This window comes from Phaethon lepturus, unplaced genomic scaffold, assembly GCF_000687285.1.
Source record: "Phaethon lepturus isolate BGI_N335 unplaced genomic scaffold, ASM68728v1 scaffold19440, whole genome shotgun sequence".
NCBI lineage: Eukaryota > Metazoa > Chordata > Aves > Phaethontiformes > Phaethontidae > Phaethon > Phaethon lepturus.
The window spans coordinates 1-14,787 of NW_010514288.1; the positions used below are offsets into that span (position 1 = coordinate 1).

General features: G+C 38.7%; 1 protein-coding gene across 1 annotated transcript; it reads left to right on the forward strand.

Annotated features, from left to right (window-relative positions):
- Window positions 1-3,137: 3,137 nt before the first annotated feature.
- On the forward strand, window positions 3,138-13,261 carry LOC104615144 (nuclear protein MDM1-like; the record flags this gene model as incomplete). The annotated part of the gene is made up of 9 exons (XM_010292614.1): window positions 3,138-3,212; window positions 3,970-4,008; window positions 4,380-4,555; window positions 5,967-6,245; window positions 7,985-8,133; window positions 8,257-8,387; window positions 9,320-9,578; window positions 10,662-10,730; window positions 12,978-13,261. Coding segments are annotated over 9 exons (1,284 nt in total), but the record flags the coding sequence as incomplete, so codon positions are not given.
- Between the last annotated feature and the right edge of the window lie 1,526 nt (window positions 13,262-14,787).

The window sequence follows — 14,787 nt, forward strand, 5'->3', positions numbered from 1 at the left end:
GCACCTGAGCTGGGCTGTCGATTTCAACTCGAATGGCACGCCACCCCTAGGCTCAACTCTAGTGAGCCTGGTTTTATCCCCTCCCCCCTCCAAATCTAGTTTAAAGCCCTCTCAATGAGGCCTGCCAGCTCGTAAGCAAGAATCCTTTTGCCCCTTGGAGTCAGTTGCACTCCATCTGCTGCAAGGAGGCACGGTGCCGTGTAAACCGCCCCGTGGTCAAAAAACCCAAAATTCTGATGACGGCACCAGCCCCTGAGCCATGTGTTGATCAGGTGTGCTTTCCTGTTCCTTTCAGCGTTCTTCCCTGTCACTGAAGGGATTGATGAAAACACTACCTATGCTCCCGCTCCATTGACCAGTCGCCCCAGTGCTTTCAAGTCCTTTTTGACTGCCTTTGGGCTTCTGAGTGCAACCTCATTGTTGCCAACCTGCATGACCAACAGTGGGTAGTAATCAGTGGGCTCAAAACAGTCAGGAGCAGTGCTGATCTTCAAGAGCAACTGACTGGTAGGCAAGTAAAGGGAAAGGGACGCATTGCCTTGGAGTACATTGTGCTTGCAGCACAGCCAGCTGGCAGGAGTCATTGTGGTACAGTCCAGGGAAAGATTGAGGAGTCTGCAAGTAGAGAAATGTGTTCTGCTCTATCAGGCAGAATCCTTTTTGGGTTGGGTTTGAGAGATGTAGGAAGTAAATATATGCAGCATTTAATTAGAGTGTATGAGAAACCAAGAAATTCCTACACTGTAGATACGTGTTTTGGATGTGTCTGACTTTTCTGTGGAGGTTTTCTTGCTGGCAAGGGAATTGCAGAGGAAACTAGGAAGAAGTCACTTGCAAGTAGGCATGAAGCATTCAAAAAAGAATTATTAGGATTTTTAGGGCCTTCTAAATGAAGAAGTTGTGCTGGGTGTGTGGAAGAGCCAAATTAATTTCAAGATTATAATAACAAATGTTTTATTGATGACAAATGTGCTTAGATTACATGCACATTTTTGATTGTGTACACATTTTTATGTATGCATACATACATTAGATCCTGGTATGAGTTCATATGGAAGGGACTTTTATCATTGGAATTACCTGAATTTCTCCTCTCTGTTAGACTTTAAATCACATGCCTGTGAGCATACGTTGCGGTTTAACCCTAGTAGGCAGCTGAGCCCCACACAGCCACTCATTCACTCCCCCTCAGTGGGATGGGGGAGAGAATTGGAAAAGTGAGGAAACTTGTGGGTTTAACCCACAAGTTATAAACACTTTAATAGGTAAAGCAAAAGCTGTGTGTGCAATCAAAGCAGAATAAGGAATTAATTTACTACTCCTGCATCAGCAGGCAGGTGTTCAGCCATCTCCGGGAAAGCAGGGCTCCATCATGTGTAATGGTTACTTGGGAAGACAAATGCTGTAACTCCAAATTGTCCCCCCCCTTCCTCCTTCTTCCCCCAGCTTATATTGCTGAGCACGATATCATATGGTATGGAATATCCCTTTGGTCAGTTGGGGTCAGCTGTCCCAGCTGTGTCCCCTCCCAGCTTCTTGTGCACCCCCAGCCAACTTGCTGGTAGTGTGGTGTGAGAAGCACAAAAGGCCTTGATGCTGTGTAAGCACTGCTCAGCAACAGCTAAAACATCTTTTGTTATCAACTCTATTTTCAGCACAAATCCAAAACATAGCACCATAGGAGCTACTATAAAGAAATTTAATTCTAGTTTAGCCAAAACCAGTACAGCAAACTAGTTTTGCTAGTAGACAATGATAGTTAGCTTATGTAAATGTGTTATTGTGGGGGATCTTTTCTATATGGAAGTTTTTTTAATTTACTATTGTCCTGTTAATTTTTCCATATGCATCATTAAGAGTTACAATTCTTAAAAAGAAGCTTTTTGTGGCTGTGATGAAAGCAAAGAGCAAGGTTAAAGCGTGGAATTTCCTAGTCTTCAAGACAGGTTGGAAGAAAATCAAGGTTAATTCTTACAACATCTGTTCATACAAGAGTAAAAATCCTGATTGGTGTGATTCTTGGACAGGCTTTTCTTTTTTTGTGGCATCCATCAATATTTTTGTTATAAGAACTGCAGAATGGGATCCAGCATAGCTAAAATACTAAAATAGTAGGACTAAATAAAATAATTCATTCACAGTTGAGATATGAGAAAGAATCTAGCCATTTGAGAAATAGGTTAACAGCAGATTAATGTAAGTGTGTGTAACTTGAAAAAAGTCTCAAGTGCATTGGTTTTATAATAAAGCAAGAAAGGTACTTTGGCCATTCACAACATAGGTTGCCCAACAGTCCTTTTTTTTCTAAATGATTTCTAAATGATTCCATACCTGTTCCAATATTTTTCACTGGCATGAAGAGAAATGCTCTGCAAAGCTGTATCTAACCTCTGCCTCTGCTTGATCGTTGAGACTCACCCCTGCTGCAGGTGCCTACAGAGCATCTCTTGCTTAGTGTAAGTGATTAGATGATAAGCTCTGACTGACCCAGTCTGGTTTTTCCCTTAGTTGGGACTGCATGCACATGGATAACTTTGGGTCCAAAGCAGACTTTCTAAAGCTCTGAGCCCAAACAAGCAAAGACCATAATAGAATCCTGGTATGACCTTAGCTGTAGTGATTACTCTTAGACTGCTACTCTACAATATATTATTAAGGGTTGCTTTTCAGCAATGAAAAAAATGATTCGAATGAAAAAATCTCTTTGAACTATGCTTTTGAAAAATTAATGCGGGCAATTCATATTCACAGTAGGACTTTCTGGGGCCTGTGCCCTGCTGAGATAATGCTGCCTGCTGAGTCACTGAAGGAGACATTTGTCCTTTGTACTTCTTCACAATTCACTGGAGACATGGTATTCTTCCTCCCCCTGAAGCGTCCTGTTGCTCTGCATTTATATTCCTTCTGTTGTGGCTATCATAATTAATTTTTCAGTCTTCTACTTAAAGTGAATAATCCAGTAGATCACTTGCACCTCAGACTAAACTCTTCTCTTAAAATGACAAGTATATATTTTTAATGACATATTCTTTGGAAATTTGGGTCAAATTGCGGGACGTTAGCTGGTGTGGGCTAAGTGCATCCAGTTACTTTTAGTGGGTTTAGGGGAATTTGGCCTGCTTAACTCTTCCTTGCAGGAAGAACGATGCAAAGTCTATAATGAAGGAAGAATAAATAAGAAAAGCTATGAAAATGTGCTAGAGGAAATGTCGGTATTACTTTCCTGCTCTTTGACAAAATACGTATTTCCTGTGAACCATTTTTAGTGAGCCAAAATTCACACAACAATATCACAAAGTTATTTTTAATCATATAAACATAAAAGTTTTATTGTTGCTTTTTCTTCCGGCACTTTAATTGTGTTTGGGTGAAGGACACAAGACAGTGTGAGTGTTGAAATAGTGTTTAACCATTAAAAATGATAGTGTAAAATCATCAGTATAATGTCTAAAGAGAGAGCTTATCACTTTTTTTTTTAAAGACTAAACCTGACATCTCATTCTTACAGTTACTGATAGCCTAGAAGGAATGATTTTGGTATTGCGTCTTGCATACAATAGCACCAAGAGTTCTCATGTAATCATCAGCTCCTCACTGAGATAGGATTAATGTAGCTAGAGGTAGTTGCAGTGTTCACAGCATTCAAACTCAGTATTACACATGAGCATAGATCTGTTGACTTGAAATAATCATAAATTAGTGTATGGTGAATATATTCTTGAGTGTTAAGGCTTAGAAATCTAAATTAATTTCCTCAAGCTTGGCAAAAACTGGTGAAATACCAGTGCTACTGTATTTGTTATACAGCTTTTTACTGAATCTCAGGGAGGCAGCATAGAGCTGTGTTGACAGGTTTCTAGTATTTAATTTCTTACTTAGACTGAAATAAAGTTGCAAGGGTGATAGTAACAATACAGTGTTGAGAGAAAAATAAGAAATTTAAAAATAATTCTGTATTCCTCTCCTTAGGCATCTCAAAACACCCTAAATTCCATGTGGTATATGGAGGTTGGTTGCATCTAAGTTCCTGTTTCAATGTTTGGAGCACTGTGTCTCAGCGCTGATGGAAAAACTAGAATCCAGCACTAAACTTATTCATAGTTGCTGCATAACTTTTTGTGCTCATTGAATGAGTAATTGACAATTTTGCTTTGGCTTCATGGCTCAAACATGCTTACTAAGTATACACTTCTCTTACTTTTGCTTTCCTGTTGTTGCATTTACTGCGGCATGCGATGTTTGTGCTGTGGGTGGCCCTGTATTATGAGTAACTTGCCTTTCTCCTTTAGCTGCCATTAGCTAATGCAAATATGTTATAATATTATAGCCTGTTAGTGAACTTTAAACAGATGCGCAACTTATGAAACCTTGATGTGCAGGTGAGAGAGCTTCGAGAAAGAGCAAAGGCTTACAGGCAACGAGTAGAGGGAACACACTTCTCCCGATACCATCTCAATCAGATCCTGTCCGATAATAACAGTCTTTGGGATGTGTCCTCAAATTCCAGTGCAGAAGAAGGCATCAGCAACAACATCAGAGCACTAGATCTTGCCGGGTAAGGTCGTCATTCCTGCCTGTTATTCTGCAACTTTGAAACAGAGCAAAATGCTGAATATAGGCTTAGCATAGCTGTGAGATCTTGGAAGTTTGACTGTATTCAAGATGCAATTGGACAGGGTGCTCAATAATCTTATCTTTGCTCCCTTTCCACATGAAAGGTTGGACCAGATAGTCTTTCGAGGACCCTTCCAACCTGGGCTGTTCTATGATTCTATGATATGTACATTCTCTAGAACAGATGAAGGCATTTACCTTTTCACAGATACATCAGTTGATCTGTGCTCAAATTGAAAATGAGGCACAGTCCAGCCTTCTGAAAATTCTTAAAATTCTCCACAAATGCATATTTAGTGTGGCAACCTTGGTCTCATCAACTCTGGAGGAATTTCACACTGAGTCATACTGAAGTAATATTCTTCTTTCCACTGGAATGACAGGAAATATGTTTTGCCTGCTCAAATGTTATCAATGTTCTTGTCAGGATTAATTAATCTTGTGGTTGAGTCTTAGACACTGTTTAGTTCTGAGATGAAGACTTAGGAACTGGAATGGTGTACATCCATTTTCTCCTTTCTTTGAAGGCTGTGAGAATTGGCAGATACTAAATCCATTGCAAGGAGAATTTGGAATTAGTATTGTAGTAAAATATACAGACATCTATTGCTGAAGCAAGGAGGGAAAAAACCCCATTTGTGACTTCTCTGAGAGCTGATATTTAAAAACAGTGCCTTAGATGCCTCTGTCTGCAGTCCACTTAGACTGCTGTACGTGCACTACTTCTGTGTGTGGGAGGGATCTGCCCGTTTGTATGACTGTAGCTCTTGAAAGGGTTGGGAGATGAAACGTAAAAGAGTACTTATGACAGTATCATGTGTGATATTAAGTATGGTGTAAATTTTTTGATTTACTGGTTTGGTTTTTTGCCTACGAAAGACAGATCCTCTTACTCATCTCATTTCTGTGCACTGGGCTAATAGGCACTGATTTCTGTAAGAAGTTGAGCATTTAAGGCTTTCAAAAGTTGTGCCTAAAGAGGAGTCTTCTAAACTGCTTGGCTTTCAAAATTGTGCCATCAGACAGTCCCTATGCATGAAACTAGTTATTTTTTGAGCACTTCTGGTGATCCAGCGTGTTGAAATTGGAAATAGAGCTCAGATTTTACATTGCATTTTTGGAAATGGTAATCCAGAGTGAGTTTTCATAGAATCTAGTTTGAAAATGGGTTGTGCTTAAACATCAGTTGAAACTTCAGTGGAAATTTAATGATTCATCCTGTCAACCGTACCACTTTTTAATATCTGAGCTGTACTTTTGGCAAAGGACTGAACTGGATGAGTGTGTGCTACAGAGACACCTGTGTATCATGCAAATCGCTGGTATGAAACACTGCTTTCTTTGTTACCTAGAGTTTCTGAAAAAGAGACTGCACCAAGCCCCAAAATACTGCACCAGCCTGACTCTAGAGAACAGCCACACCAGGACATCACTGAGAAGAAAGACATGTCAAATGTTTTAACTGTTCCAGTCAAAAGGCGTTTAGTTTGGGGTGAACAAGAAGGTATTAAAGAAGGGGAAAATCAGCAATCAGCAGAAGAAGAAGAAAACCAAGATGAACAGGCTGAAGTTGTGGCTCAGCAGTTAGAAGAAAGCAGTAAGGGTGCCAATGAAGATAAAAAAATTGAAGGGTAAAACTGAACATTTTTGTGGTGTATATATGTAAAGTTTTCCTCTAACATGTCAGAAATATGTAGGTTAACTAATTTTTGCTTTTAAATCAGATCTACTTAAGAGGGTATAAGTTGGTGTGCCACTACTTTTCTTTTAACAGTATGATAAAGAATGAGAAGGTTCAAGACATTGAACTGGTTGATGGAAATGGATCTGTCATTAAGAATACTGGATTCTAATTGGCAAGACAGAAGTATGTAGAAGCATAAACAATTCTAATGTATTTTTCCAAAACTTCAGGAATTGGCAGTATGGGCCTCTCAGAACAGAGAGGCCCATACTGCAGCATTCATTATGTTCATTATGCAGGAGCCAAGTGTGTCGAAAATTGAAGCTCACAATTTGCATCAAATTGACAGTGTAGAATTGATAGGACTGAAAGGATGCTAATCTTGTGCTTAAGCATCTGTTTTTCTCAAAAAAATTTCATGGACAAAGATAAAGGACTTGGGACAAAAAAATAACTAGCATACAGTAATCACCAGTGATTATGTTACTGAGCATAGGTGGGAAAAAGGTGGAGGGGTATTTAGAAATAATGAGAGATCAGTATGTGCATAGTATAGTGCATAGTACTGTATTTGACAGTTGAAAGATCCAAATTGTATCTAGTTACAGAAGTCTCTGGCTTTTTACTGTGCAAGTTTTGCATGTTCTTTTTGGTAGAACAATATTTTAGTTTGATAGATATTTATATCTGAATAACTTTTGTCCTTATTACTATACCATCTGAGCATTTTGTATTCCTTGTTGGGTTTTATCTTTGGTGTTGTAGCACGACTCGAAGGTAAGGAATTATAATTGTCGTCTTTGGGGATAATGTCCTGTATACAAAACCCAGGCAAAGAAAGACTGAGGTGCTAGACTCAAGCAGCAATTGAAGACAGGCTTTCAAAACCATCATCCTGAAAACCTTCTGAAGTTTCTATCTAATTCTAGAGATTATCTAGTTCATAGTTGTGTCTCATTGACATTGAAGATTTTCTGTCATCCTGCAGTGTGGTTCTGTGTGTGCTGAGATATGCTCTGGACTTGGCCATGCAGGGCAGCCTAACACGTGCATGTTATCTAAGCCTGCTTGAGAGTTAGAAATGAGGCATTCTTTCCTTAGATGTCCTCAGAGCATCTCTAGCACGCACTGATAACGATCAGGTTCCTTGCACAGTGTGGGTATGCCGCCACCTCCTTTTGAAATGCATCTGGAGGAAGAAGACAGAAGTGGTGGTGCTGATTTATTTAAAAACCTGGGGGCTAAAGCAGTTACCTAAATGTGGGATACTTGGTTTCAGTTCCACCACATTGACTGTAAAGAATCAAACCCACATTCCCACCTCTAAGGTGGCAACCAGGTTCAAAGTTTTCCTGGGCGAGTACTCTCTCCAGCCCTCCTGTTGAGTCTGCTACTGTGCAGCAATACGTTCAAGGTTTACTGGGACAGAGGGAGCACGAATTTGCAGCTTGAGACTGTTTATGTGTTTTATCCAGTTACATAAAAAAAAGTAAATACAGAAACAGGCTCGAGGGCTGGAATCCAGGACTCCCCATTGCAAGCAGATGTTGTAGCTACAGGCTGTTGGTGTTTTATGGCCCTGTCTTGCCTTAGGCTTCATTGTAGGAATGTATTAGAAACAAAAAGCTTGAGTGCAAGACTCCTCAGTCCTTAGATAATCCTTTAATAATTTCTCATTTTTTGCAGTGAGAATGCCTTAGTATTGAATTCTTCTGCAGCTGTGTCAGATTCTTCTTCTGTATCCTCGAGGACAGGCGGCAGGCTTCCTACTCCGAAACTGAGAGCACTTGGTGGAGCTCAGAGGACTCATCATGATCTCACTACCCCAGCTGTTGGTAAAAAGACTTTTAAATGCAAAGCAGTATTTCAAGAACTAAAGAAAAATAAAGACATGTATGAATTACTTTATTAGGTTATTTAAGGTAATAAAGCATTTTTCATCTTCTCCACTATGATAGGAGGTGCGGTTCTAGTGTCTCCTCCCAAATCCAAGTCTTCATCCTCACAGCAGAGAACACGAGATTTAGGAACAGACCCTTCTTCAGCTAAGCAAGGTGCAAGAGAAGCTTCAAAAAGAAGGTCTTTCCGGGTGAGCCAGAAAAGAGACTTACCATTATGCATTTTAGAAATATGCTTTTAAGTAATTATGAATTATTTATTTAAAATTTTTTTTTTTGAGTTGTCATTTACATTCTCAGCATCTGTGACTAAAAAAGGCCAATGTCTGAATAAATAATTTTTTGAGGGGTATTAAACAAAGGACTTGAGACTATCAGAGATTGGATGAGTTCCATTTTGGCTTTTTCTGCTAAATGCACAGGATCTGTTAAAAAAAAAAAAGTTGCCATCAGGAGCTGTTAATTTCCCCATTAATGTTACTGTAACTTGACACTGACATTGGGCACGGCTCCAGATTCCTTGACTTGAAAGAAATTCACAAAGGAGAAGTTGGGTGCCTATGTACAAGATAGGTAAATGTGACATAATAGTTTCATTCTCCCTTTCCTTTACTTTTGTGCTTCTTTTATTTTGCAGCTTGCATAGTTACTAAGGGAAAAATAGAAATATTTAGGAGTTGTTTAACTGTCTTCCTCTCAAAATTTCTTTTTTTTTGTCAAGTTGTGCTAAGCCTGTGTTCTAGAAGGACGGCTATCATTTCACTGCATATATCCTCTGTAGTAAGTTCTGTAATAGAAGCAGAAACAATTGCATGAGAAGTTGGTCATGTTGGTTTAAAATCTAACAACACAGTTTTTTGCTGTGAAGAAAATAAGCTTTTGGTTTGACCTGACTTGATTACTTTCAGACCATGTTAAACATTTTTTATTATGAATCGATTTCCCTTAAGCTGTTTCATGAGCTTGAAATACTTACTTTTCCAGTACCCTGATGAGAAGTGTAAATAATGTAAAGCCAGCATTTGCTGCATATGTGAGAATCTGCACTGGAATGCTGTATATGAGATGTTGGGGTTTTGTGTTTTGGTTTTTTTTTTTTTTTCTTCTTTCCATTGTGTTTTAGCCTGATGTGGAAGTGGAAGCTGTTTCACTCCTTACCTCTCCACCTGCTGGGCTGGGAACTTTGGATCCTCTGCCACTTAGGCAGGATCAGTGGCCTCCTAACAGTGTCTCTGATGAGCGAGTTCCTCATGCTTCAGCCTATCGAGAGCATTCCTCTACACCTCCTGTAATGAAGTCAGCCAAAAGCTGCTCTGTGCCTTGCTGGAGTCCCTCTCGTCGTATTCAAGGGACTCTCAAGCATCCAGAATTCCAGCATAATGGTGGGTTTTGTGTATTGACTGGCTGTGTTAGTATGCTGCAGGATGGAAATGGCTACCGTGCAGTGTTCAGGCCAAGAGAGTGCTGAGCTTGCTGCCTTACAGACTCTACAAGAATGTTCTGTTTTTGAACAAAAGCTTTTCTGCTATATGTTTAGTCTTGCTGAGGAAATGTGCACAACTTTCCACCTTAAGATTCTGCTAATATAATTGTATTTTAGTGGTCTTTGTCTAATTTTGCCTTACTAATTTCAATATATACTTATTAGAAGAATAATTTGGTTTAGTGTGGACAGTTGTAATTTTTAATCTTTAGGTTACAACTGGATGCTGTGACACTTTTCCAGCTGCAGTTATCAACAATGGTGTGTAACTGGGGACCTTTATAGTAGGATATTTTTTTGCAGGAGTTGTGGATTTCTGAGAGATAAGCTCCTTAAATATTTCTGCAGGATAAGGAAACAAAAAAGCCATCTATAAAAGATTTATTGGATATTGAGAAAAGCCATTTCTCGGCTGAGGAGGAATTTGTGCTGGAGCATTTAAAAGATTTTTAACAATTTTTAGGGGTACCTGGTACATAAATTTGCTAACAAATCCTTCACCTCTTAGTCAAAATAGAGTTTATATGCTTAAGCCTCTGTTCCAGGAAGACTTCCTGTAGCTGCTTAAGGTCCCACAATTCTTGATCTTTTTATTATAAAGATTAGCCAAATTAAAGTAGTATTTCTACTCTAGAATGGAGTAAGTAGTTGCCAGGTTAAGTGGGATGGTGAAATCCAGAGAATTTCCTTGTAAAGAGGTTAGAATTGGTGTTGCATTCTAGCTCTGCACCTCGACCGCAGTTCACGAAGTAACTTGTAGCACCTACCAAAGATAGGTGCCTTGAGAAGAATACAATGGAGGAAGTTTATTTTACCTCAGCTTAGAATAAAGGAGTCTGGTGGAGTTTTTGTTATGTTTGTTATTTATAAGACTCATGTTTTAGAAATAATGTTGTAACATTTTTAAATGTTCTAAAATGAAATATTATCCTTTGTCTATTTTGAAATTATTCAAAACTGTGCCTTCGACTTTCTGTCTTAGGGAATGTTGGCAATCCAAAAATGAGATCTTTCCAGTTACCCCTTCAGGAAAGAAACTATAATGATGAAGGTATTTCTTCTCCCAAAGTATTATTGTATATCATGTGTATATTACCTAGATTAATTTTAACTTTTGCACTAATGTGAGAGATTTCTGAATGCAATACATAATACTGGTTTGTGTGTTTGCATGAATAACTACTGCATTGTTTCATCAAAAAAATTTGAAAATGTTCATCCTAGTAATCTGAAGTATGAATATGAAGGTATATTCTAGTATGAATAAACCATTAAACGCGTTTGAAACTTAAAATAGACCATTGTGGCTCAGCATGGTTACTGTAGCTTGCTCAGTTCCATACCTTAAATTGCTTCCTCCCCACACATTTTTTAAGCCTTTGTGTTGATAGCAACAGAAGCAAACTGCAAAATGATCACAGCCCAGCTTGCAGCTGCAGTAACTTTGGATGCAACTGAAAAGGTACCAAAAATCTTGAGATAAAGATTTTGCTTGTGAGACTTCAGCACCAGATATGCAACATAAAATGATTCCTCTGATTTTAATTTTCACATCTGTTCCTCTGCTCAGTGTATTAGGGGTACTTATGGCACGCTGTTACTCTGATTGCTGTTTTGGCCTTTTTTTCTGTTTACAGTAATCTGGGGGAGCAGCCAGTGCATGGTGCGCTTCTTGGCCCTTTTGTGGGCAGACACAAATAAGCTCCTTCAGTAGCGTGAATCAACCAAAGGCACTATAGCATCCTTAGCTTGAGCTGCTATACATTGTTTCTTAGCATGGTGTATGAGGTTGAACTTGGTGTGGTGCTGTGCTAGTTGCAGTCACCTGTGTTTGGCTCAGAGTATGGGCAGAGCAAGCTTATATGTGATTGCAGTTTATTTATAGATACACCCCAGAGCAATCAAAAGCTTTTTTTCTGTACCCCTTACGCTTGTTTGCTCCTTGGTTTTAACCAACGTTCAGGCCGATTCTCTATTTTACTCACTGCAGTTGGCTGGAAAATGTGTGGGTTGTGCAGATGGCTCAGCCAAGCATATGTATACCTACATAAAACATGCAAAATCCTATAGTACTCTGCAGCTGCCCACAAGCTTGCTGCACAGAGATTAAATGCTGTAACTTGCTGTTTCTTTTTCTTTTTTTTCCCTATGAGCTGAGTGATGATGTATGAGCTTTCAGAAGCAGGCGCAATGTGCCAGCTCAGAGATATTTCACATGCCCATATTTGTTCATGTACATAGAAACCTGGGAGTTACTCCAATGACATGTCTGTTTGCATAAGTGCAGTTAGCAGTTTTCTCATACATGGGAATATAGATGTTATGCACAGTATGTGAGCCTGTTACGGGCTGTTTGGATCACTGTTTTTCAAGAATTTAGAAATGCTGCTGAAAAGTTAATTGAAACACTGACAAAGTACAGGTCCTGTTAGGATTGAGTTGTTGAATTTTTTTGTTGCTTTTTTGTTGATGGGGGGGGCTGGAAAGTAGTGATACAGTTCCTTATAATCCATTGCAGGAGAATGGGTGTAATTACAGTTATTTTTTCATAGAGAGCATCTTGACAGAGTTGTAGCAACATTTTAATAATGGTGTTAAAGAAGTATAATGTTGTGCTTTGTCAGAGAAGCAGCATCCAAGCTGCTTAATTTTAGGAGTTCTGCTGGGTGTGAAGTGTACCCTGTATTCAAAAGCAAGATCTTTCAAAAGTACATTTTTAAAGCATACTCCTTATTGTCTTTGTGTTAAACTTCCTGTTTTCTTCAGAAGACACATTTCTTTTAACAACTTGTGGCACACTAGTTTTGGCACAGAGGGGCTCTTTCAGCTAATATAGGTTCTGATATTTTAGTCACGTGTTATTATAAGGTTGTCCACTTTACTTGAAGTGGTGGGTTGCTTTCATGAATATGTCAAGAGTCTAGTTTCCTCTGCCACTGAAGTCTGTATAATGTTTTCTGAGGTCTTCTGACACAGGAGAATAAATGTAAAGATGACTTGGAGAATTTGGCAATTCCCAGGTGACGGTAGGGATCTCACTCTGGAGTTTGTCAAGAGCTGGGCATGTAGCTCGCTTTAACTTAACTAACATCCTAGTAGTTTTCTAGCTTTCTAGTGAGATTCTTCTCCAGCGTGTCAGTTACCAAGTAATAAAGTGTATTGTGGTACTATTTTAGCATCCATTATGAAAGAGGTCATAAAAATATTGCACTTTCAAAGTCTGACATGAATGTCAACTGTGTTTTAATATGTATATTTAATCTTCCTGTTTAGTTTTTCCCTTGTTGCTTTCCCACAGATGACAGGTTGTCTCAGATTTCTGCTCGCTCGGCAGCATCTAGCTCACTTGCATCTCAGATACTGGAACGAGCTCAGAAGAGGAAGGATTTCTGGGGCAAGACATAATCTCTCCCACCTGTTGTATAGAAACTGTTCTGTAAAATGATTTATTTTTTATAGTTTGTAGTGTACATTTTAAAAAAATGTGATTGTAGATATCATGCAGCATTTTTTACTTATCACTGATATGGCCCAACTTTTAGGACTTTCCATCCCAATTTAAAATTTCAATATTTAAACCAGTGTTGAAAATGTAGGTCCTTTATATCTGAGAGTTATGTCTTAGTTCACTATGTCACAACAGTCATGTGGAGTTTTATTTTTTTTCACAGTGGCTCCTCTTGAAACTGAGAATTTTTTTTTATGCAGCCTGTGTTTTACTTTTCAAGGCATTCTGCTGCAGTCATGCAGTATGACCTGGGACAGTATTCAGGGCGTCATTCACCAAACCCCTCAGTTTCTTGCTTTTAACTAGCTATCTTAAAGGCAACTGTGGTATATTTCTTTATGTTACTATATGAATTGTCAGTACAACACAGTGCTGTTACAAAAAGTTACTTTTACTACTTACCACTTTTAACCTGTTACAAAAAATATCTATTATTTCTTAATGAAGCTAACATGGAACATACAGGGGTTTGAGAGAAGGACACTAAGCATTAGGGTTTGTTCATTGTCCACAGTTTTTTGCCCAGGATGACTAATAGAGTTCAATGTGTACAGTACTGCAGTTTGTCAGATGTACTGATGGGAACATTTGTCTTTTTGTGGGCAAGACCCGTTTCTAGTGTTAATTTCAACTTCTCTAGAAAAAGCAACCTCAGCCACCTTAAACAGTGGCCTTCCCCAGCCCCACTTCAAACTCAGGTATTTAGGAGTAGTTGATCTCTTAAATTAAACTCAGAAGAATGTTTTTTTTCTTGATTTTGACATTTTAATTACCTTTCTTCCTAGTTGCCTATTGCTGGGAGACTGGCATACTGTTATGATTGTCACAGTGAAAAATGTTTGTGATTTATGCTGACAGCTTGTTTTATCTTTCCAAGCGGTGCAAACAAGTTAACATGAAATAGAGGAAATAGGTGGCTAGGAGGCAATTTGGTTCTTCTTGTGTGGTGTCAATTTTTATTATTACTTCATTTGGAAATTTTATACACGAACAGTTTGAATTTTGTACATATTTGCTTACATTTTGATTTTGTACACAATTATGTATGCATATTACTGAAAATAAAAAGGGTTGATTTGTTTCTGTTCAAGTTATGCCAGATAAATTGGTAGAGCCTATTATGTTGGCATTTCTCTGTTTAGTTCTCTGTTTCACCTGTTCAGCTGGAACATCTGTGGACTTTTGAAAGACAAGATGTTACCTTGGAACTGACCTTCAGAAAGAATAAGTTACTGAAGCTAGGTATGTTGGAATTGTGACCCAGAGCAGATGGTTGCTACACAGGCTGGAAGGCTGCAATGGCCAAAGGGCCAGCCCCCCACAAATGAGGTGTTGATTTAAAGGGTGCAATCCAGCACTGATTGTGTCAGAAAACGGTGTCCACATCATCCAGAAATTGTGCATTGCAGTAGCTTCCTACCAGTGGAGGTGTTTGAAACAAATCAAGGTATTTTATTTTATCTTGAGGACTTCTGGGATTATTTTGTGGCATGCACTTAATATGTAAGTTTTAATTGGTCAGAAAGTTTCTGCTGAAAGGGAAACTGTATTTGTGTGCAACAGCCATTATGAAAATTGCCAAATTTCCTCTAAAATTATA